Source organism: Carettochelys insculpta, chromosome 10, assembly GCF_033958435.1.
Source record: "Carettochelys insculpta isolate YL-2023 chromosome 10, ASM3395843v1, whole genome shotgun sequence".
NCBI lineage: Eukaryota > Metazoa > Chordata > Testudines > Carettochelyidae > Carettochelys > Carettochelys insculpta.
In genome coordinates this window covers 444,862-469,872 of record NC_134146.1, presented here as the reverse complement: position 1 = coordinate 469,872, position 25,011 = coordinate 444,862, and the positions used below count along the sequence as shown (strand labels likewise).

General features: G+C 51.5%; 1 protein-coding gene across 1 annotated transcript in view; it reads right to left on the bottom strand.

The window, feature by feature from the left end:
- CROCC2 (ciliary rootlet coiled-coil, rootletin family member 2) overlaps positions 1-20,935 on the bottom strand; it is a 101,334-nt gene extending 80,399 nt beyond the window's left edge. Inside the window, 9 exon segments of the mRNA XM_075004583.1 lie at positions 76-182; positions 775-940; positions 2,257-2,357; positions 3,558-3,641; positions 4,164-4,337; positions 9,676-9,821; positions 10,172-10,322; positions 11,261-11,305; positions 20,882-20,935. Of these exon segments, the coding sequence (XP_074860684.1) occupies positions 76-182; positions 775-940; positions 2,257-2,357; positions 3,558-3,641; positions 4,164-4,337; positions 9,676-9,821; positions 10,172-10,322; positions 11,261-11,305; positions 20,882-20,935 (1,028 nt within the window).
- Positions 20,936-25,011: the final 4,076 nt, after the last annotated feature.

Here is a 25,011-nt window from a genome sequence, read left to right as displayed (position 1 = left end):
CTCAGCGCCTGTACTCGAGCTGGCTCTCTGGAGCCACACATGGTATCCAGCAGAGCCCTGCCCAGGCATACTCACCGCTCCGCCATGGCACGCAGCTCCGCCAGATTACTGCGCAGCACAGCAGCTTGGTGCCAGAGCAGCAGGACCCCAGGGTGCTCATTGCGCAAGAACGCCCCACCACTCTGAGGAAACAGGAGTGGGATGTAAGCGGCTCAGGATTCCCTCAAGGGAAGTGTGAGTGCTGAGGGTCAGGCTCCACCCAGCCCTTCTGCAGCCCGCTGCTCTGCGTAGTGGCACACAGTCCCTCTCTGGAGGGGTACACTGAACGGAGAACCCTGCAAGGTGTGCACGCCCCTTTGCCTTCCCCACAGCGGCTGTTGCTTTGCATGGATCAGCACTGACTCCCCAGCCCACTGCCCAAGCCCCAGGCTCATTTATGTTTCTCAGCTCCTCAGTAACTGCGTGTCACCTGCAGCCTGTGCCCCTCACTATGCTGCCCCCCAGCAGGTCATTGTTAACACGTTTCTCAGACAGCGAGGGCTCCAGAGCACAGCCTCCAGCCCCAGGGAAATGCTCCCTTTGACCTGTTGGGCTGCTGCTTACACCCTCCCACCAGTAAGAGGGCACTGGCAGATTTGGAAGAAGAGGTGGTATAAATTGGTGCAGCTCCACTGATGGCGGAGGGCCAGATCCCCAGATGGGCTTAACTGGCATCACTCCACTGAAGTCAGCAATAACCCACTAGACCACATCGCCCAGCTGAACAGGACCCACCTCCTGTCTGCTGCCCCGCTGGGACACTCTCTGCTCCAGCTTGCCTCTCAGCCTGTTCAGGTCTGAGGTTGTCCTCTCCAGCTTCCCTGCCAGTCTCTGATTGGAGCATTTCATCTGGTCCAGCTGTTCCCGCAGCAGCATGTTCATCTGGGAAAGGCTGGAGCTCCTAGGGCAGGAACAAGGCAGACACTGGTTCCCCTGCACCGCTGCCTAGCACTAGAAGGCGGTTCGAATCTCAGGCACTCCTTGTGCGGCAGCCATCCCAAGCTTGTAGCAGGAGCGAGCACTCCTGCATGCAACCCTGTGTCTCCAGGAGCAGGCCATGGCACATGTGTCCTGCACCAGTCATGGGAGGAGATGAAGATCTCCCCAGAACAGAGCTGCATGGTGTGCACTGCTTCTGCAAGCAACCTTCCTTCAGAAGCCACACAGCAGAGACACCACACCTATCTCACTGCACTTGCTGTTCCAAACCCTTTGGGTGGCCAGTGCAGCCAGAGACATCAGACAATAGTGACACTTTGCCTGGCACCGCATGCAGCAGTTCTCAGGGCTCTGCCGGAACATTACCAAACTGTTCCCCACTTCAGTCCGGGCAGGGAGGGAATCACCAGCCCCTTTCTACAGAGGCAATTCATTTCCTTGGGCCCCACTGAGAAGCTCAGCAGCCTTTTACAACAGTTTAGCACAGTTTGTGAAACTAAATGGAGGGGCTGCAGTTCAGACAATGACAACATGGAATCCCTCTGCTAACCTGGGGGCCACATCCTGCATAGCCCAGCAGAGGCTGACACCTGACGAGAGCGGAGTGTTCTCTCATCCAACTCTTGCAGAGCCTGGCAGAGACTCACAGATTCCAGGTGTAAGCTCACCCCAGTGGGGGAGCAGGAGCATGGTTTTAGAAACGCTCCTTTATGCTCAGGGGCCTGAGGACAGAGCCAGGCTCTGCAGCGGGTCTGAGAGGCTCACAGATCCCATCGCTGAGCAACCAAGCAAGGAGCAGGTTCTAGAGCAGAGGGACAACAACTGGCAGCAGTGCTGCTCTAATGGGCCCCTCATTGCTCTTCCCACATGCGGCAGCAAGGAACGGGGCCAGCACTCAGCAGTCGCCCCAAACCTTCGTCACCATAGGAACAGCGCTCAGCACCCACCCAACTCCCCCCCATCGCCATCGGGACAGCGCTCAGCACCGCCCCCGCCACCCACCACCAGAGTTTAGCAAGAGAAGCAGAGCACCAAGCTGCACCACATGGTTGGCCCCTGGCCTCTCAAACTGGGAACACGTTGCACACCTGCAGGATTGCAAGGACTGCTAATGGGAGACAGCCTGTTACCCCCCCCAGGGCCAGACCCGGCACATTATTCCATCAGCTGACAGCTAAGGAAGCCCCAGCATGGTGCCATGCTGCAGGGTCAGCTGCTTGCTCTCTTCCCTTGTCCAGGGATGTCCAGGTGCCCGGAGGACCCAGTAACCAGCCTCACCTCTGCTGCTCCTGCTCCAGGAGGAGAAGGGTGTTCTTCAGGCCTGTGCTGTGGTCATGCTCTGCACAGTGCAGGTGGGGCTCTGTGCACTCCAGCCGAGTCTGCAGCCAGGAGAGGAGTGACAGAGGTAACAGAAAGTAAGGGGGTTGCAGAATGGTGACCCCCAGAGGACAAAGCACTTCTCACAGAACAGACACAAACCAACAGGCAAATGGAGAAGAACCAGCAGAGTGTGCAACCACAGGAATCAGATCTGGTCCTTAACTTGGGGCTGTGCCTGGCCAGCCAGGCCCCTCGCATAGACGGTTACCTGCCTTTACAGGGAGCAAGAGCTTTTCTTCCCAAAGCTGTAGCCAGAGTCCAGTCCAGAAACACGCAAAAGATCAGATTCTCAATGGTTGTGAACAGACATACCTTAACCGGAAACACTGAAGCAAAACTGATTTACACCAGCTGAAGGTCTGCTCCAAAAACTGGACTTTGGGGCCCCATTTCCTCCCTGCATGTCACTGGGGGTTGATGCTGTCTGTGTACCCCAGGGACCAGCCCTACCTCCCATTTCCAAAAGGGAGAGAGGGGCACATCCAGCCCTGCAGCTTCCTGGGGTTCCCAGGGACTGCCACAGGGCCATGTTGGGCTCTTTCCTTCCTGTAGAGCTCCTGAAGAAATGCTGAGAAGAGCCCAGTTCAGCTGCACTCTGCAGGGAACAGCAAGTCCCAGAGCAGAATGAGTTGCTGTGTGTTGTCTCCACTGAGGGCTGCAATCCCCTTTTCCCACAGGGCTTTGTGGTTTTCCCAGCACAGCAAAACCCCATTGTTGCTCACCCAGCTCTGCACAACCTTGTCCGAAATGCTCGGGCTCTTTACAAATTGGCATGGCCAGCAGGCAATGTTGCCTCTCATTTTTTCCACCCATGTGCAGAATAAAGTTTGTTATGTACACCAGGACATATTCAGATGCACACCACCGATAGATCACATACTGCCAGTTGTGGGTGCTCTGCTAATTAGGTGGGCAGCAATGGAATTGCTCCTGGGTGGCCAGCTAAGCACTTCACTTATAGGAAATAGTGATGGTGGGTGATGGGACCTGACTGTCCTGCCACCACCCCTGTCTGGTGGGAAAGCCCGTTTTCAACGACGTCTCCTTTTCACAAGTGTTAGGGGAGCTGGCTGCCAAAAGAATATGGAAAGTGAATACACAAGGTGTGATGGGATTCAACTCTGCAAAGCTCAGCTTAAAACCAGTGCATGATTCATATCATTTCTCTGCATTGCTGGGACAATGGAAGCTGGGCTGACCATCTGCTTCTCGTGCTCAGAGTCAGACATTTTCTCCAGCAGCTGCTGCTCCAGCTCCCCACATCTTTTCTTGTACTGCAGTACCTGGGCCAGGGACAGAAAGACAATGCCGGGAGGGGATGAAAGGATTGGAAGACCAGGAGGGGGAAGAGAAAGAGGGGAGAGAATCCTGGGTTAGGGTAACTGGTTGGAGCGTTACAGGTACTCTGGGTCGAACAATCCCCCAGGGGGCTACCTCTCTGCCAGCCCCTGGTGCTCACTGATGACAAAGGGCCAGATTTCATGACTGGAGATGCAGCAGGGGCGAGGTCTGCCCACAGGTGGGGAGGAGAGGCTGCCCCAAGGTAACACTTCCTCACTCAGAACACCAACAGAAAGGAAGACAGACTGTATGTCCCTTCCTGCTTCAGGGAGGCAGAAGCAGCCTCTGAACTGATGCATGCCCACATCCCAGCCTGAGCCTAGCGCCCAGCTGGTATGAGCTGGGGCAGCCCCACAGCTGCAGTGCAGCTGTCCCGTTCACACCAGACAGGGCCTGTTCTGTGCCCCATGCTAGGTTCGCTGCCGTTTACCCATCGAGATGCTGGCACGGGCTCAGGTACCTACCTTGTTCTGGAGCCGCTGGACCAGCTGAACCTTGCGCTGCTGCCCTTCCTGATAGGCCTGCAGCTTGTCCTTGCATGCCTTCTCGTCAGCCTCAAACCGCTGCCTCAGCTCCACGAGTGCCAGGCCACCATCCCCCGCCCCTTGCTTTGCTTCCACCAGCAGCATCTTTTCCAGCTGGGAAAGCAGAGACCCCTCAGAGTGGTGTTTGCTTTGCCTTGGCAGCTCCTGCACCAGAGCCAGGGCCAGCAGAGCGCCACTCTCACAGCACAGAGTCCCCAACACTAGGAGCTCTGAGGCAAGTAACAAAGAGACAGCCCCTGCCCCAAATCTGCCACGTTCAGCGTGTCCAAAGCTATGTCTACAGTAGCACCTTTGTCGAGAACGTTCACATTGCTCTCCAACTAAGCAAAGTTCCAGCAACAAGCACTGGTCTGGCCAGCGCTATGACAGTGGAAGATGCTCTCCTGCTGACACAGCTACCACTGCTTTCTGGGGATGGTCAATGACTGAGTGGCTCCCTGGGACACCTCACAGCACCCTTGGGACGACTCAGAAGTTACAAGGGCTTTGGAAATGCGCCTCACTGAGGCTGAGCTGAGGGAATCTGCTCCCGGTGCCTTCCGCAGTGACCTGCACCCCTGCACGCAGCTCAGGGGTGCAGTGCTCCTCCCGCACCAGCGTTACCGTCAGCGCTCCCTTCAAGCTGAGTGCTTGGGCAGCAACCTAGTAGAGATTCCAATGCCACCCAGCTGATTGACAGAGCTCCAACAGCTGTCCGCAGAGGGTGGCATGTCTTTTAACTGGTGGCGCACATCTGCAAATGCCTCAGTGCACAGAACAGAACGTATTCCCAACAGGAGTTGCCTGCCACACTGACTGCTGTCACCTCCCCAGCCGGGCTCTTGCAGGCAGCAGATGCTCTGCACCAAAGCAGAAATCCAGAGGGAGAAACTGCCCTGTCTTCCCCTCTCCCTGCCTGGGCCCAGGTGCCAGGGAGAGGGGCCAAGCAGCCAGAAAGGTGCAAGGGGCAGCAGTGTGACATGGACAGGGCTTCCCTTCCCCCAACAGGCCCAGCACAGCAGGCCCTGCAAAGCCAGCTCAGCACTTGCAGAAACATGACCCTGTGTGGTTCCCCTTGCATCACATCTGGGTTAAGGAATAAATCGCCCTAACAAGAAGGAACTGAGTCTTTACATTGCTGGGACTCTGGGGGCAAGAATTACTGGGCATGAGCAGAGATCCTCAGTGTATAGCCTGGGTTAGCCCTAAAGGACAGAGAGAGCTCGCTTAGGGCAGATGCATCTGCTGCTTCTTTTCGAAACTTAAGATTGGAACCTCTGCAAGTGTGTGCGTGTGCACGTTTACCTTCCTAAGCCTTGTAAATAACTCTCTTTTTCTCTTTCCCTAGTTAATAAATCTGTAGATAGCTGATTATGGGGTTGGCTACAAGCACTGGCTTTGGTGTGAGAGCGAACATGCCATTGACTAGGGTAGGTGACTGGTGCTTTGGGACTGAGAGTAACCTGAATACCACTGTGATCCTGGCTATAAGGGGACAAGTATCGCAACGACTAGCTCACTTGGCTGGCTAGACACTGGATGACTGGCCAGAGAAACCTAAGCACAGAACTCACCACCAGTTTGGGGTTGTGCCCTGGTTGCTAACTGGCTGCCCTAAGACAGGCCCTCATGGACTTCAGTCACTGTGGGACAGCTTGACACTCCTGCCTCTGAGATTCATGGAGAAGAGGAAAATTGGGCTTGTTATAAATAACCTTTTTAAAATTCTTGCTTGATGGAGATATATGTGCATTACTAATGAGAGCAAGGGGCTGCCTACTCTCACTGGAGCCTCTGTCTTCTGCATGTAACTGTTGACAAGAGGTAGTTTAAATGTATAGGTTGGTGTGACCCTGGGCTGCTGTGCATTAGCAGAGTTACACTGAACTCCACCATGAAGCCTCCAGGTTCCATGCTAGTCTCAAGCCTCGTTGAAAGAGGAGGATTGATCAGATGCGTGACAATGTGCTGATCGTGAAACAACAATATGAATGAAATCTGATGTCAGTACAACTAACTGATAAAAGATGCAGGCTCAGATGTTGCCCCGATAAACAAGGTCCGTGCACCAATTAAGCAATCGGGGGTGAGTCAATAAGTTGGCTAGCAAAAGAAAATTACAACTAACATATATACCATCAATCGGAACATGAAACATCCAAAAGCTGTGGAAAGTTAGAACTGCTTTGAAAGGAGATGGAAAGATACCGATGCGATATACTTGGACTGGCAGAGATACGTTGGACGGCATCAGGAGAGACGTATGGTTGTGAAGTCATTTGGTCAGGGAATGAAACGAAGCATGAGGCAGGAGTCAGATTCCTTCATAGCAACAGAGCTAGAGAAGCATTATTAGGATACAAATCGATGAGTGCAAAAATGATGGTAGCAAGATTCGAAGCAAAACTGTTCAACATCTTGGTTGTTTGAGTGTATAAACCCACATCGGACAGTACAGAGGAAGAGATTGAGCTATTCTATAAAAATTTGAGAAAGACGCTTCAGGACAGGGATGTGTTGATCTCTGGAGGAGATTGGAGCATGAAGGTCGGAACAGGTAATGAAGGTTGGGAGAGAGTAATGGGAAGGTTTGGTTATGGAGAAAGAAAGAAACAAGGTGAGAAATTACTAGCGTTTGCTACCGAGCACGAGATGGTGATCTGCAACACGGGATTTCCTACAGTCCTTCTGTTGGAGTGACATGGCAACCGAATGATGGGAAGTCCAAGAACATGATAGATATGATCTTGACAAGAAGAAGATGGGTAACATCAGTACAGCAGTGCCAAACTTTCCAAGGAGTGGATTTAGACTCAGACCACAGTCTAGTGATTGCAAACATCAAGATGAAACTCAAGAGAAAGTATAAGATACAGTTTAAGGAAAGAAGAGACAAGGCAAGGCTAGGTGAGGAAGAAATAGGGAATGGGCGCAAAGAGAGCAGCACTCGAAGAGAAAATTAGGAAGGCGGGCACAGAGATAGATCTAGATAAAGAGTTGAAGGAATAGCCATAGCAATAGAAGAGACAATTAAGCAGACTGTTCCAGAAGAGAAGATCAATAAGAAGTGGATTACGCAGGAGACACTGAAGTTGGTCCAAAAGAAGAGAGAGTTGAAGATCAGAAGGGATGTTTCCGGAGGGCAGAAAAGCAACATTGGGTGAAATGTAATGAGGTAAGGAAAGCGGCCAGAAAGGATAAGGCAAAACAGTTAGTGGAGCAGCCTGAAAATACAGAGAGGTATTAAGGTGAGTGTAAGACTACAGAGGTGTATAAGATGATCAGGAATATTCATAGGAAGCGGCAGCCGAAGAAGATGGTGATCAAAGACAAAAGCAAAGGGGTGCTCATGAACAAGGAGAAGGTTCTGCAGTGATAGATAAGATATTGCACCAATCTGTAGGAAGCACAGTTGGACCTGAGTGTCTCAGAGGGACTGATCAAAGAACTGAAAGAGAGATCTTTGCTGAGCATTGAGAGTGAGACTGATATTTCAAAGGAGGAAGTAGAAAGAGCAGCGAAACGACTAAAGAACAAGAGCCCTGGAAATGATAAGATCATTGGAGAGATGATCAAATACTGTGGAGAAAGTATGATTCAGGAAACACACCAACTATGTAATATAGCATGGAAAGAAGGGAAGGCACCTAAGGAATGGACAAGATCCGCGCTTGTGACAATACACAAGAAAGGTGACAGAAAGATAGCCATGTTAGTCTGTATTCTATCAAAACAAAAAAAAAGCAGTCAAGTAGCACTATAAAGACTACCAGAATAATTTATTAGGTGATGAGCTTTCGTGAGATAGACCCACTTGATCTGAAGAAGTGGGTCTCTCTCATGAAAGCTCACCACCCAATAAATTATTTTGTTAGTCTTTAAAGTGCTACTTGACTGCTTTTTTGTTTTGATATACAAGAAAGGAAGTGCATTGGAGTGCAAGAACTACAGAATGATTGTGCTAACAAGTCATCTGGGCTAGGTGCTGCTGCTGCTGATACTGACAGGGAGACTGAGATCGCAGATAGAAGACCCTCTAGCGGATGAAAAAATGGATTTCAGTAAAGATAGAAGTACCATATAGCAGATATTAGCACTAAGATTGATAGCAGAGAAAGCTTGATGGAAGAACAAGAACATCTACAACTGCTTCATTGATTTTCAGAAGGCATTTCACAGTATATATCAGAAAGTGAGTGACTTGGGCAGTACTGGAGTCATATGGCATGGATAACAGACTGATATGGCTGTTGAAGGATATCAATGACAATCCGGAGGCAGTGGCAAGAATGTGCAGAAAGTTGGGAACTTGGCTTAGAACAGGTATGAGACAAGAAGGTCCAATATCGCCAAGTTATTTTCATCATGCACCTAGAGAAAGAGATGGACAAGATCAAGGAAGAGGTGGAAGGGATATCTGTGCACGGGATGAGAATTAACATCTTGAGGTTCATGGATGATATAGTTATCATTGAAGAAGATGACGAGAAGCTAGCAAGAGTGGTGCAGGTGCTAAACAAGGAAGGGAAGCAGTACAGCCTGATTATGAACATCTATAAAACAAACACAGTGGTATTTGGAGATAAGGAAATAGGAAGGAAGATCAGTGTACATGGGATTGAACGAGAGAATGTAGAGAAGTTCACCGAACTGGGGAGCAACATAACGAATGATCTAGACTGTAAAAAAGAAGCAGCGACTATAATTGCGAAAGCAACAGCAAGTTTGAAGGCAATGGATAAGATCTGGAAAAGCAAAGCGATTACCTTAGGAATGAAGCTGAGCGTATTGAAAATGTGTATTCAGCAGCATGATGTACAGATGTGAGACATGGATAATAATGAAAGATTCAAAGAGAAGAATATTGGCTTTTGAGCGGAGTTGTTATAGAAAGATCCTGAGAATAGGATGGATGCAGATGGTCACCAATGAGGAATTATATAGGAAGATACAGCTGAAAAAGAACCTACTGCAGAAGGTTATATAATGGAAGTTACAGCTATTCGGGTATCTCTGCAGAATGAAAGACAAACAAAAAATAAAGATCCTGGTATTCGGCATAATAGGTGGTTTGAATAGGAGAGGCAGACCCCACAGAGAATGGATACACAATATAGTAGATTGGTGTGGAGCTAGTCTACAGAAACTAAGCCACTGCACGCTGGACAGGGAAAGATGGAAGGAAATAGTGAGGGAGGCATTGGACACTAACAGGCGCTGAGTCCAGGCTTGTTGTTGATGTTTGATGAGAATTCCATTGACTTTGGATTCATGCCAGCTCATGATCTGCCCCAAACCTGTGAATTCCACAGCTCCCACTTTTTCATTTCTTAGTGGCTATACTCATGAACTTCAATGTGAAGATGGAGCATGCACCCAGAAACCAGCCAGCCAGCCTGGCAGACTGTTCCATGCCCAAAGGAACGCAGATGGCTGCAGACCCAGCGCTCACCCTCTCACTGATGGCATGGTGCTTGCTCTCCAGCTCCTCCTTCTCTGCCCAGGTGTGTGCCAGCTGCTCCTCCAGGCGCAAGAGCTCCTTCTGCAGCATACGGTTTTCTTCTTGCATATTGAGTGGACAGGTTGTTTTCCACAGTGCTGGAGGAGCAAGAAAGGTGGGTTGGCAGTGGGTTGATGGTCCCAGCCAAGCAGGCCATGTGGTGAGCCTACTGAAAGGAGGACCTTGTGGTTAAGCTACTGACCTGAAATTGGAAGATCTGGAGCAATGTTCAGCTCTACCATAGATGCAAGGATCAGATTTGGCTCATTTAAAAATAGTCAGATTCTTCCAGCCAGCTAAGGGTCTTCACCATCCCACTGGCCCCACTCATCCCATTCCCCATTGCAGTGCTGATTTCCCTGTAGGCCTTCTGACAACTAAGATGGGAGCTCCTTGGGCCTCCCACAACCCGTCTCCTGGCCCACAGGAGCTCTTGCCCATCCTGTACCTTGGGACGACTCCTCGGTGAGGCTCTCAGTGACAATCTGCCGAATCCTGACCAAGACTGGGGTAGGCGTGTCTTGGTCCCTGCCTCCCTGCACAGTCAGTGTCTTGTCCTCTTTGCTGGCCTCTGGGCTCAGGACAGTGACTTCTAGTTTCTGAAACAGAGCAGGATATTATCCTATGGCTGAGATATCATGCTGAGCACATATTAGCCAAGCCAGAGGCAAGGGAACTGCTGATGGATGCTAGCAAACTCCAGCTGAGAAACATGCATCCCAGCTTCCCCTTCCATTGCAGCCCTGCCCCTGTAAGTGGAGCAGCAGCAGCTGCAGCTGCAAACTTTTCTGGCATGGCTCAGCCACACTCTGGTCCAACACAACTCTGGAGAGGAGGAGACCACTCTCCCCTGCACCAATGGCCATCAGAGTCCAAAGGCTCTAATGGGTGTATCACTCGCTTGGATCCCTCTCTCCTATGGACGGACACCCTTCATTCCACCAGGGAAGCGGAGAGGTCTGTGATCGCTGGCCCAGCAAAGTATTTCTAACCTAAGCCCCTGGCACAATACCAGAGCTGAAAGCTCAACTGGAGTTCCCAGCAAAGAGGACAAGTGCCATATATACAGGGGCAAGGTAAAAAGGCTCATAGAATCATAGAGCAGTAGAACTGAAAGGAACCTCAAGAGGTCATTGAGTCCAGTCCCATACCTTCATGGCAGCATCAAGCACCATCTAGATACGTGGCGTCCAGCAAGTTCTGAAGCAGTAGACGCTATAGTCAACTAGCAGCATTATTCTGAAAATACTTCCATTGTTCAAGCCAACTAGCCACACTCAACCAGCCACACAGCCTCATGTTGGACGCCACATTCCTAGACCATATCTAGATGTTTGTCTAACCTGAACTTAAAAATCTCCAGTGATGGAGACTCCACACACCCCTGGGCAATTTACTTCAGTAGAATAAAGGAAGAAAGATTTCCTAATGTCCAACTTAAATTTCCCTTACTGCAATTTAAGCCCCTTGCTCCTTGCCCTATGAACAGAGAGTAAGGAGAATAATTTTTCTTCCTCCACCTCCACCTTTTAGGTACCTGAAAAGTGTTATCATGTCCCCTCTCAGTCTTCTCTTTTCCAAACTAAACAAACCCAGTCTTTCAATTTTCTCTCACAGGACACATTCTCCAGACCTTCAGTAATTTTTATTGCTCTTCCCTGGACTTTCTCCAATTTCTCCACATCTCTCCTGAAATGTTGCGCCCAGAACAAGACAATGCAGTAATCCCTCAAAATGTACAATTTTGATTTATGCTTAATTAGCAGTAATGTGAACTAAGTGCAACTCAAAATCCGGCTCCCCTGCTGGCCCTAGCTCAGTCCCCCACCCAGCCCCACGTGGCCCTGGTTCAAACCCCACCCCCCAGGGCCCTGGTTCAACAACCCCCTCTGCGACTGGCTCTAGCTAACCTCCTGCCCTGTGCGTGGCTCCGGCTCACCCCCACCACATGGCTCTGGATCAACGCCCCGCAGGGCCACACAGCCTCGGCTCACCAACCCTCTGCTCCCGCTGCAAGCTTACCCCCCCCGCCGCCCCTTCCCATGGCCCCAACCCAATACCAGTTTAACCCTCCCCAACTGCTCCCCCCATCCCCAGGACTTATCTTTCAGAAGGACCTTCAGGTGCTGCTGCTGCTTCCCTGGCTGAAGAACGTGTGTTCTACTGGGAAAATCCTCCCCCTGTGTTACGCAAAATTTGAGTTATGTGAGGGTGCATGGGACTGCAACTCTCGCATAACTCGAGGGACTGGTGTACTCCAGCTGAGGCCTAATCAGTGCAAAGTAGAGCAGAATTACTTCTCATGGCTTGCTTACAATACTCTTGTTAATACATCCCAGAATGATGTTTGTCTGTTTTTGCAACACTGTTGACTCATGTTTAGCTTGCGACTCCTAGATCCCTTTCTGCAGTACTCCTTCCTAGACAGTCATTTCCACTCTGTATATGTGAAGCTGACTAGTCCTTCCTAAATGGAGTACTTTGCACTTGTCATTATTGAATTTCATCCTATTTACCTCAGACCATTTCTCCAGTTTGTCCAGATCATTCTGAATTCTGACCCTATCCATGAAGGCACTTACAACCCCTACCAGCTTGGTATCACCTGGGAACTTTGTAAGTGTACTCTCTGTATCATTGTCTAAATTGCTGATGAAGATAGTGAGAGAACTGGTCCCCACACTGAGCCCCAGAACCTCACTTGTTATGTCCTTCCATCACAACCATGAACCGTTGAGAAGTACTCTCTTAGAGCAATTAGCCAATCAAGTATGCATCCATCCTACAGTAGTCCCATCTAAGTCGCATTTCTCTAGTTTATGGACAAGAAGATTATGCAAGACTATATCAAATGCTTTGCTAAATCTAGGTATATCACATCTACCACTTCCGTCTTATCCAGAAGACTTGTTAGGAAGTCAGTAGGTTGGCTTGACATGATTTGTTCTTTTATGGCACCGCAGCTATCCTGTCATAGGACAGCTGCTTCCTGCATTGATGGAAGGGGTCAACTCACTTCGCCAGGAGGTGGTAGCTAGAGTCAACAGAAGAAACCTTTCATTGAGCTCAGGTGTTAAGCCAACCTAATTCCAGTGCTCAGGACACAAAAGTTTTCACTTCCCTGAGCAAAGCAGCAGGGTCAATGTAATTTTTAAGCATAGACCAGGCCTCAACCCTTTTCTTCGCCACTAGCAAAGGTGTGTTTTTCACCACAGAGAAAGTAATGCATGTGAGTATCCTGAGGGGAAAGCCCAGTAAAGACAAGCACTTCACTCACACCACAAGATAAACAAGACGAAGGCACAGGGCTGACATTAACAAGATATCTCATGGTAAAACTGAGGTGCCTGGGTTCCACTGTGGTTTTCCCCCTGAAGGCTGGCTCCCTCCTTAGGTACGTTGAGGTAAAAAAAATACTAGAGTAGGTTGGCAATCTTCCAACAACTTTTTTTTTCTTTTTTTTTGGGATAATAAAATGCCAATTCATCACAACTAAAGCTTTGGGTGGGAAAAGGTCAGTTTAAATAACTTTGTCCATTCAAAGGTTTACTTTGGAGGGAAAGGGGTTTTGGAATTGTTAAAGTAGTTCATAACATGCTCAGAATGGAAAATCCCGGTTTTCCTGTGCAAAAGAGGCATTCTGCTTCAAAATTCAGAGTTATTATAGTAGAACTAAGTAAAATGGCCAAATAAAAATGAAACATTTCTAAATTATTAAAGCAAGATGTTTTGACTGATCCAAACCAACTTTTTAAAAACAATTGCAACAATTTTCAAGATTTCTAATTTTTGTACTGATTTGGGATGGGATTTTTTTAAATACAGTAAACTCTCTTTTATCCCATATTCATTCAACCTGAACTCCCAAGTAACTGACACAAACATGAGCTTCCTGAACTGAGTGCACGAGCAACACCCCACCCGTCAGGGCTACTCTGCTGAGCGCTCACCTGGCCTCCCTCCAAGCTGCCAAAAGAGCACCCAGCCCTGGGGCTGCCGGGGTTTCCCCCGCCCCAGCAGGGTCACCAGGGCTGGAGCTGCCAGTGGAGTTCCATGCCCCAGGAGAGATCTCCTAGCCCCAGAGCTGCCAGAGTTTCCCTGAACCTGGTGCCCCAGCCATTTCCCCAGGGTTGGAGCTGATGGAGTTCTCCTGGCCACAGCTGACTTCCTGGGGTAGGAGCTGCCAGAGGGGATCTGTATCCCAGCCAGCTCCCAGTCACAGGGCTGACAGGGTCCCCCCACCACCTGGCCAGGCTTCTAGCAGCTGGGGTTGTTGGTGGGACTCCACACCCCAGTCAACTCCCAGCTGTGGGGCTGATGGGGTCCCCCACCACATGGCTGGGGTTGCGGGGGCTGGGGCTTCCAGCAGGGCTCCACACCTCAGCCAGCTCCTAGCCACGGGGCTGGTGGAATCGCCCGCCCCTCTGTTGAGGATCCTGCAACCTCCTCTCTATTAAGCGGCATATTTGAACATCCAGCAACTTCCTGGTCCTGGGGTTGCTGGATGTGAAAGAGCTTACTGTATATCTTGACATTTTTGTAGGACAGGAAAATCCCACTTAGGGCTGACCTTGCCTGGTTTACCCCACAGTCAAATGACAACGCTTGGCCTTCCTTGTGTTTTTTACCTCAGGACAGCACTAGCATCTTAGCTGCCTTGCGGTAACACACCTCTTTTGGAGCAGTGAAGACAAGGGCTCAGCACCACTCAGCACAGAGGACTACAGATCGCTCAAGACCACAGGCTGCCTCCACTCGTGGCTGTGCTGGACAGTCATGGGAAGATCAGGGTCTTGGCCTATACATGAAACATGGGAAATTTGTACAGATTTATAAACATCAAAGGGTAGTTAATGTTGTGCCTCCACGGAGATTCTCTCTCTCAGCAAAGCCAGACAGGCTGTCTGAGTCTCAGGCCCCTGAAGGGTTTGTGCGGCATTCTGTCTCTGATTCAAGAGATGCTACAGCACTGGAGAACTGGGAAGTCTACATCCAATGATGTATCATTTAAATCCAGACTTGGTGATCCTTGAAATCTTGCAAAAGGTGGAAACATGGACCATTTGCTAAGGAGAAATGCAAAGGAATAGCACAAGCCTGCAGGAGAAAATCAGAAAGACTTAGGCACAAAATGAGTTACGCCTACCAAGAGACATGAGGGGTGATGAGAGAGGAGAAGTTCATTAAGTATATTAGGAGCAAAAGAGAGACAAAATAAAATGTAGGTCCTCTGCTCAGTGGAAAGGGAGAGCTAATTGATTGTATCAAGATGGTGGAGGTGTTTAATCCATATTTTGCTTCAGTCTTCCTAAACAGATTAATGGTAACCAGATTCTCAGCACAATTAATCCTAAGAAGGGGTAAGAAAGACAAGCCAAAAGAAAGAGAGAGCAGGTTGCAGAAAATTTAGATGGATGTAAGTTGTATGTATTCAAGCCAGCAGGGCCTGTTGAAATGCATTGTTGAGTAATTAAGGACCTAAGTGAAACAGTTTTGGAACCATTGGCAATTATCTTTAAGAACTCATGGAGGATGGTTAAGGTCACAAGGGCTGAAGAAAGGCCAACAGAGTACCTATCACTTCAACCCTTGGAAAGATACTAGAACAATTTATTGAACAGTCCAGCTGTAAGGACCTGGAGGATAATAGTTAATAGGAGTTACCAGAATAGATTTGTCAAGAAGAAATCATGCTAAACCAATCAAACTTCTGCTTTGATATGGGCAGGTAGATGGAAGCTGTAAACATGATGACTTTTCATACAGTCCTACATTACAGTCTCATAAACAAAAGAGGAAAAGGTGGTCTAGAGTAAATTACAGTGGGTGTACATCTGATTTACAGGCCATATCCAAAGAGTAGTTACCAATGGCTTGTCGTCAGACTGGGAGGAGGTATTCAGTGGGATCCTCTAGGGCACAGTTCTTAATCTGGTACAATTCCACATTCTAACTAACAACATGGAGATGGGGACAATGTGCTTTTAAAATCCACAGGTGACACTAAAATAGGAGGCGCTGCAGCACTTTGGAGGACAGGATTAGAATTCAAAATGGCCTTGACAAATTGGAGAACTGGCCTGAATTCAACAAGATATAATTAAGTAATGATAAGTGGCCAAGCACTGTACTTAAGAAGGGAAAAAAGTCTAATGGACAGTTACATAAGGGCATCAACAGGATAAGTAGGTGCTGAGCAAAACCTGGGGGGGATGAAGTGGATCACAAACTGAATATAACTCAGTGTAATGAATCTGGAGTCACAAAAAGGCTAACACATTCTGGAGTATGTGAGCAGCAGGGCTGCTGGGCATCCGGTTGCTGACCAGGACACCTGGTTAACAAGGGACCCTGGGAGCTCCTGTCAGCGCTGCCGAGTAGACGATTAAAAGTCCAGTCAGTGGTGCAGAAGGAACCCAGGACTAAGGCAGGCATCCTACTTGCCCTGGCTCTGCATGGCTCCAAGAAGCAGCCACCTGATCACTGCAATCCCTAGGTGCAAAGAGGCCCAACTTGTGTCTGGGAAGTGATCAAGAACTGCTGCAAAATGAGAGCAAAACCTCCCATGCGCCCTACAATGGGGAAAGGCCAGCTGGTCCCAGAGTCCAAGGCCAGGAAGGTCCATTGTGACCTCTGGTATAGCACAGACCAGACCTGGCCCCCGAATTATTCCTAGAGCAGATCTCCTAGCAAAACACCCAGTGTTGCTTTATGCCTCGCCTGACGCTTGGTGAGTTACACTGTATCTAAGGTCTGTCAGCCTACACCTGATTTCCCAGTGGCAAACAGAGAGGTCAAGTAACCTCTCCGCCTGGCCTGCAACCTCCCTGCTTACGCAGCCCAGGTCACATTAGCCCATTTGGCCCCAGCTTTGCAGGGGCACTCAGCTGCTTCTCCACCCCGCCAATACAAATCTCTGCTAAAACAGGGCATTGCACCCTCTAGAGGCTGACATGGAAGCAGGCCAAGGCCCACAGAGTACTTCAAGCACTTCACTCATCCCTCATCACCCACAGTTGTTTGTTGGGACCCACGCAACATGAGGGGAACCAGACTGACTATGGTCCCTGTTCTGGAAACACTTAAGCACATGCCTAACTTTCTACTCATGGAAATAGCCCATCAGATTAGTCAAGCACTGTACATGCTTCTATGCTTGGCTGTTCGAGGGACACAGTAACCCTGACTCTGCAAGTGCTCTGCCAAAGGCACGCAGTAGCCAACAGGAAGAAAGAGAGAGAAACACGGGATTTCCTCCCAGTCCCCTGCAGTTCTGGGCCTCTGAGGTGCCATTTCTAACAACACCAAGTTAAAACTGCAGAGAGCAGTGTGAGTTTTAAGCTGATAGCGTCCCTTTAACAACAGTCTTGACCCTCCCCCACCACATCTAGCTGTCCTGGGCTTTCCCCTTTAGCACACGCAAGCCACATATTAGCAGGGAAACAGCAAGACGCACGAAAGCGTGAGTCTTTTATAACTTTCAGGCCACCTCTCAGCACCAGAATTGACGCAAATGCGTTGGCACTGGCTGGCTAATGGGTTCCAGATGTACTGCAGAGGCTGCAGTACAGTGAATGGGACCACAGGGACAGTGACGCCCTTTGGTGTCAGGGATTTCAATACAGCTGGGGAGGAGCAGCCCTGAGTATAAAATCCAAAGGCTGGTGGATACTATGGCTAATGCCGTCTCAGAGAAGAAGGGATGAACAGGAACTAGCAGAATGAGACACCCTTCTTCTCTGCCCAGACAGGAAACGAGGAGGTTCTGACAGTGCATAGAATCATAAAATATTAGGACTTGAAGGGACCCTCACGGGAGGACCAAGCACCATCTGATCATGCTACACTTCAGCCTGCAGGGCCAAGAGCCAGGGAGGTCCTTTTCACGCAATCATTGAGTTTACATGGGCTGGAGCACAGTGACTCTCACTAATGTGAAGGGGGTTTGCTGTTGTAGGAATATCAGACCCCTAAGCCAGCAGTGCAGGGGACCAAGTTCTTAGGCCCATCCTGCCAGGGCTAAGCACCTTCCGGGAGTCTGATCTCACGGTCAGGTGAGGTTGCTCAGCACTTAACACCTTACAGGACTGGGCCCTCACAAAGCCCTGTGGTACCTGCTTCCTCTCTTACTAGATTGTAAAGGGATAGGTATCACACAAAACAGCCTCAGCCTGTAAGGATGTTGCCCCCTTCTCTCAACTATCCACCATGTCTTTGCCTCTGGGCTTAGCTGTGGCAATATGCTTTGCCTGGCTTTACCCACCACAGCCCCCAAGGAAGTCAAGCTGCATTGCACCCCAAGTTCTCTCTTTATGAATGAGGCAGGCGGCTTGACAGGCTCAGCTCTTTTGGCCCAACTGCCAGGAAGACTCCCACATGACAGTCTAAGGGCTGGCCCCCTATTGCAAGGCTGTGACAGACTCGCCAACTCTTATCCCATGTGACCAATGCCCATCCAGGATGCAGGACCGAAGCCTGTCAAAGTCAAGGTAATGGGTTTCAGTTCAGAGGCAGCAGCTTCTCAGGAGTAAGCCCAGGAATTTACTCCCGGATGGATTTGTCTTAACTTGAATCTTGGCCACTTTTTGACAGTTTCCTCTCTTTACCCAGCTTTTGAATTCCCAGCCTCAGCTGACTAGCTATGTCACTCCCTTCTCTGTGAGCCAGATTCGCTCCACAGGTGAGCTGAAGTCCCAGAATTTACAATCCCAGAGTCCCAACAGATCTACACTCATCACCCTGTTAACAAGACCCAGCTGCCCAGAACACAGGGCTCTCCAGGAGTTTTGGAAACAGGGGTGTTTATTTAAAAATCAGGTTCTAGGCGCATGTTGCCTGGGACTTCTGTAAGTTGCTTTGGTGAGCCTGGTGTATTTACCAATGCTCTAATGAGGACTGATCCGTAGCAGCATGAGTGAACACTGCTGTGCTATGGACAATAGGGAACAGAGTTATACCACTGGTAACCATGTTACAAACTATGGGGGACACTGAGTTGGGTACAGAGGAACCCCCTGGAGTGAAAGGAAATGCTCAGGCTCAGTGACATCTTTTGCTAAGGGAGTGTTACAGCCCTAGGGGGCAGCAGACCCTTAATCCCACAAGTCCATAGGCCAATTCGAACACCTTGCTAAACATGGGCTCCCACTGACTGCAGAGGGGTGCTAGGCAGGCACAGGGTGAAAATCAGCACATGTATTAGTAGACAGGGCCACAGCCAGCACCACAAGAACAAAGTTCTTCTGCATCTTTTGGTGCCGATGGTGTGGCTTGTCTTTCAAAGCCTCTGTGCTTGGTCCTAGGCTTTCAAAGAAATGGCAGTTTTTCCCTTAAAATGCAGGGCTCAGGCTGACACTGACAATAGTTCTAAGAGCCCCACACACATTTTTTTATTTTCAATAATGTTTGTTCAGTTTTAAATCAGCTACTGGGAACATTTTTAAAACTATCTGGCTCTGGACTGGGCTACAAAATTTTGTCATGCATGCCAGAGATCAGCTCCTCCTGGCAGGGACAGATAGCAGCCTCCAGCCAAGAGTGGGAGCCCCAAGAAAAGCAAAGAATCACCCCAGCCCTCCCTTTAATTCTGTGGCAGCCCCTGCAGTACATCTCTGCCCTGCTCACCCTCAGATCCTAAACTTCAACTGGCCACTCCCAGCGCCTCTTAAATCCCATTGTCCCCAAGCCTCTTTTCCCTTCCTCCTCCTGAGATCTTGCTGCTCTCTAGCGGCCTTCGGATGCAATGACAGCTCTAAAAACCACCCACCGACCCAGTTCTGCAGCTTTCAGTTATTTCAACATAAATGGCTGTGCGCCTTATGCAGACATTTTATTTCTTACTCCAGATACTAGAATCTAAACATGTAAGTGGAAAGCATGCGGAGGTCTCGTAAGGACATGGAAGCAGCATCTCAGTGCAACACCAGAGACTTGCAGGGATTATCAAATAAGAATCTGCATTTATTTGGCTTCTCCCATAAAGGAAGATGAGTTCAACATAAAATTTCACATCCGAAAGGAAAGTCTGCCTCATGTAGGTGAGAAATGCCACTGTCCATTTTGGTACGCTAGCAACCCACCATTACATGGCACCTGGGTTGCTAGTCACACCCTACCCTCAGCCTCCCCTCACAAGCCAAACACACTTGATGAAGCACCAGGCCCTGAATTTGCAGTCAAAACCATTTAACAAGACCCAAAACCCACACGAGCAATTCAGACCTTGAGCATTTGCAGGTCAATGCAACTAGCACTGGTAACAGCAACATCTATGCAACAGACAGCACTAAACATAGCAATGGGGCAGACACATAGGTGTCCTGGCCCCTGGGAAGACACCCCTGAATGCTTAACTGTCTCAGACAGCAGAGGAGCTGCTGTGGCTCAGGCTCATTTCCTCTGCCTGTGCCCAAGCAGGTGACTTTTGCCCAATGAGTTTTTGGGAGTGCCCACCTTGCATTCTTGCCAGTGCCCTTTCCATGGGGTGTCTGCCAATCTACAGCAAGGGGGAGGAGGGATATTTCAGAGCAGATGGCATGAAACTCACTGAAATGCTCAGCAATTCCTTCATAAGAGAAACAGACTTCTAAAACGGCTTCCGAACGAACACAATAGGAGGGTCTCCCCCTAGGTAAGAGGGCTGGCTGGTCTTCATCTCCTCGACTGGGGAAAGGCAAACCGCCGTCTGGCTCCTGCTCAGGGTCACAAGCAAGACCTCATGTGGCATCTTAAACCTTAAAGGATGCCCAGATCATGCAGCACAGCCACAGCCCTCCCTGCCCAGCTCTCTCATGTCAATGCTCCCACTGCAGCTCAGCACAGTCTTCTTGGTGCTGATGTCACATTCGTTCAATTTCCTGCTGCCCTAAACTGGTCAATGTTTGCTGTGCTATGCAGACAGTGCCCTCCCAGCCTGCCCTTTGCCCCGAGGTGCTAGGCTCAGTCAGCAATGGGAGGGGGTTGATTAACTCTGCACCCCCCATTTCCAGACGGATCTTTCCAGAACTCTGGAATAGGAGGCCGATTTCACTCTCCTCCCCAGCCCCCTCTTTGCACTTGGCAGCAATGCTGGTGGGTGGGGGAATAGTGAGATGTAACTGGCCCTCACACCAGTCTCTGCCCTGGGTATAAGAGAAGGCTTGGGGAGCCACTCACTGACCTGGATTGCAGCCTCCAGCCTCAGTCCTGGTTTCTGGTCATCCCACTCACTCATCACTCGAAGTCGGAGGCTAGGCCCAAGCAGGACAATCCCAAAGGCACACCAGGCAATGTCACAGGGGGCAAGGCTCAGAGTGGCCTGGGCCCTCAAGCCAGGAAATGGGGAGGTCCCAGATGGGAGGGAGTAGTACAGGCGTTTCAGGCCAGGAGGATGGGGCTCCTGGGGGATTGGGTTCAGGGACGGAGCTCCCCTAAGGGGGAGATACTCAGGCCCGAGAGGACGGGGCTCCCGAGGTGGGGGGGTCGGTCCCCGCGGACGGGGCTCCCGGAAGGGGGAGATACTCAGGCCCTAGAGGACGGGGCTCCCGAGGTGGGGGGGTCGGGCCCCGCGGACGGGGCTCCCGAGGTGGGGGGGTCGGGCCCCGCGGACGGGGCTCCCGAGGTGGGGGGGGGGTCGGGCTCCGCGAACGGGGCTCCCGAGGTGGAGGGGGTCGGGCTCCGCGAACGGGGCTCCCGGAAGGGGGAGATACTCAGGCCCGAGAGGACGGGGCTCCCGAGGTGGGGGGGGGGTCGGGCCCCGCGGACGGGGCTCCGGAGGTGGGGGGGGGTCGGGCTCCGCGAACGGGGCTCCCGGAAGGGGGAGATACTCAGGCCCGAGAGGACGGGGCTCCCGAGGTGGGGGGGTCGGGCCCCGCGGACGGGGCTCCCGAGGTGGAGGGGGGGGTCGGGCCCCGCGGACGGGGCTCCCGAGGTGGAGGGGGGGGTCGGGCCCCGCGGACGGGGCTCCCGGAAGGGGGAGATACTCAGGCCCTAGAGGACGGGGCTCCCGAAGGGGGCGGGGGTCGGTCCCCGCGGACGGGGCTCCCGGAAGGGGGAGATACTCAGGCCCTAGAGGACGGGGCTCCCGAACTGGGGGGGTCGGGCCCCGCGAACGGGGCTCCCGGAAGGGGGAGATACTCAGGCCCGAGAGGACGGGGCTCCCGAGGTGGGGGGGTCGGGCCCCGCGGACGGGGCTCCCGGAAGGGGGAGATACTCAGGCCCGAGAGGACGGGGCTCCCGAGGTGGGGGGGTCGGGCCCCGCGGACGGGGCTCCCGGAAGGGGGAGATACTCAGGCCCGAGAGGACGGGGCTCCCGAAGGGGGCGGGGGTCGGGCCCCGCGGACGGGGCTCCCGAAGCGAGGCTCAGGCTGAGGCTCAGGCCCGGCCTCCGCGCTCGCCGCTGCTCGAGGTCGGCGGCCGTTCGTGGCGGCGCCGAGCGGCAGCTGCACGCGCCGGGCCCAGCCGGTTGCTGTGGAAACCGGAACGCCGCGGGCGCGGGTTGCCATAGTGCCCGGAGGACGCGGCGCGGGAGCTGCGGGCGGCGGGACCGGCGGGCTCCTGCCGTCCCGCGCTGCCAGCTCCCAGCCCCGCGGGGGCCCGGCTGCGGCTCTGTCCGAGCCCCCGCTGCGCCCCCGGCCCGGCCGCCTCGCCCCACACGTTCCAGGCCCGGCTCTCCTCCCGGGCAGTCACCCACGGGAGCGTCCCCCAGGACTCGGCGCTGGGGGCGCCCTTAGCCCCCGGCTCCCCGCACAAGGGCCTCACCGGCGGGTGATCCCAGTCGGCCAGGCCCGTCCCATCCACCGGCACTGCGCGGGGCAGCCCAGGCGCCTGGCTGGGGCGCTAAGCTCCGGAGGGTCCGGGTGCGGATGACAGCTCCAGCAGAAACCCAAACCCCTGCAGTGCAGCTAAAGAGCCCAGCCCCTAGCCCAGCCCGCAGGGGCGAGCTGCCCCGGCCAGCCGCGGGCAAAGCACAGACAGTCCTTTGTCACAGGTACTCCCATGAGAATCCCCAGACCCCGGGGCGGGTGGGACCCAAAACTCTGTTCCCCTAAGAGTGAATGGGGAACCGACAGGGATCAGACATAAGCCCTGCTCGGTAGCCTTGCTTGGGAGCCGTACAAAAGTGCCGCTTGCAGGCTGCGCCTCTGGGGCATGACTGGATTTGATACAGTCATACCCCGAGATACGCCCGTTCGAGTTGCGAGAATTTGACTTTACAAGGAGTTTCATTTAATACCCCTACTTCAGCTTACGAGGCATTTATTTGCATTTACGAGGACCGATTTGGAGACTGGTGGCTCTGGTAGGCGAGCACCAAGGGGCTGGAGTCGGCTGCGTTGGTCTTGACGAAGAGGCCGTGCAAGGGGGCGGCTGCGCCCTGCAAGAGGGCGGCAGTCTGGTTTGGGGAGGTAGACTTGTCCGAGTCCAGGCAGTACATCACGCCGCTCTGCGAGACGTTGATGCTGGGTGCGCAGCCCATCCCAGCCCCGCTGCTGCCACTCACCCCCTGGGCGGCTAGGGTGCCGCCTCCGCCTGCCTTGCGCAGCAGTGCCTCGGGTGCTGCTCGCCATCTGTGGTGCTCCCTCCCATTTAGCGCCTGGGTCACCCACCGCTGCCACCTTGGCTGCTGCCGGCGGGGTCTCTCTGCCGTGCAGCCCCGCACAAGAGACGCATTGCCCCTCACCAGCCGGGGGCCCCCTGTGCCTGCCTAGCTCCCCATGCGGCCAGCCCCTGGCAGCACCCCCTCACCACTTAACCTAAGCTGCGCTCAGGCCAGGCTGCCTCCCTGTGTCCTGCTCTGCCCTGCCCGCCCCCTTGCACCAGATTTAATGGGATTTGGTGTTGTTTTAGCATAAATGGGTGTAAATTTTGGGGCTCAGGAACGCATAAAATGTTTTCCCATTGAAATTAATGTTAATTACAGTTTCGACTTACGAGAATTCGCCCTGAGAGGGGTTTTTCAGGAACGAATTACCCTCGTGAGGCGGGGGAAGACCTTGGGTATGGAAGCCATTTTATGTGTCCATTGTATCTATTGGCCCCAAACAGTGTGCTGGGGGTGGGGTGTGAGGTGTCTATCAAAGATGAGGGTGCCCTGGATATGTGTATGCTACTGATGTATCTGTATCATGTTTGTAGGTAGAGTTATAGATCTTAGCTCCGTAACTGGATTCAAAATGTTCAGAGCCAAGGGTATACAATAGGAGGGTGGGACTGTCCAGGGTACTTGACTGAGACAAAGGAACATGCACATCGTAGGAATTTGAGACTGTCTCCTTGGATTCATCCAATGGCAGTTTGTAACAACAACCTACCTGGGTCAGGTAGGGCAGACTCTGCAGTGCTTGCGGGGAAGGGAAAAGGGCCTTGTCCCTAGACAAGAAAAAACTATGGAGTGGGCCTAGCAGCATCCACCATCCAGCCTGTCCAGTTTGGCCAATGTAAATTGCAGTGGGGCATTGCTGGCACATGACGGCATATATTATACTAGTAGATGTGCAGTTAAAGGAGCCCCTGATGGTATGGTTGGTGTTAGGTCCTGTGATGATGTCACTGGTGTAGATATGTGAGCAGAATTGGCAGCTCTTGCCCCACTACAATTTACATTGGCCAGACTGGACAGTCTCTCCATATAAGAATAAATGGGCATAAATCAGACATCAGGAATGGTAACGTACAGAAGCCTGTGGGGGAACACTTCAATCTCCCTGGACACTCAGTGGCCAATTTAAGGGTGACAGTTCTGAAACAAAAAAATTTTGAAAATCAAATGCAGAGAGAAATCTCTGAGCTGCAATTTATTTGCAAATTTAACTCCATTAACCATGGATTAAACAGAGACTGGGAGTGGCTTGCAGCTTACAAAGGCAGCTTCTCTGCTCTGGGTGTTAACATCTCCCCATTAGACTCTGACAAAGGCACACATCCCCCTGTCTGATCTGACTTGTTTTTTCCTCTTTTGATAAGTACTGTTGATACTGGGCCATTTCCACCTTGCTGAATGGACCTTGTCAGCTCTGGCCCTCCCTCTTACTGGGACCCCACTCTTTAAATACCCCTCTGAAACCACCCCCTCACTCATGCATCTGATGAAGCGGGTCTTTGCCCATGAAAGCTTATGCTCAAAAATATCTGTTAGTCTATAAGGTGCCACAAGACTTCTTGTTGGTCTCAAAGAGGAGAATAAACTTCTTTCCCATAAACAAGTTACACATCTTCCTCTACATGATCTGTAAATAGATGTAAAATTCTTGTACATAATATACAGAGTAATATCTGTGCATATAAATTGTCTTTAACGACACTACACCC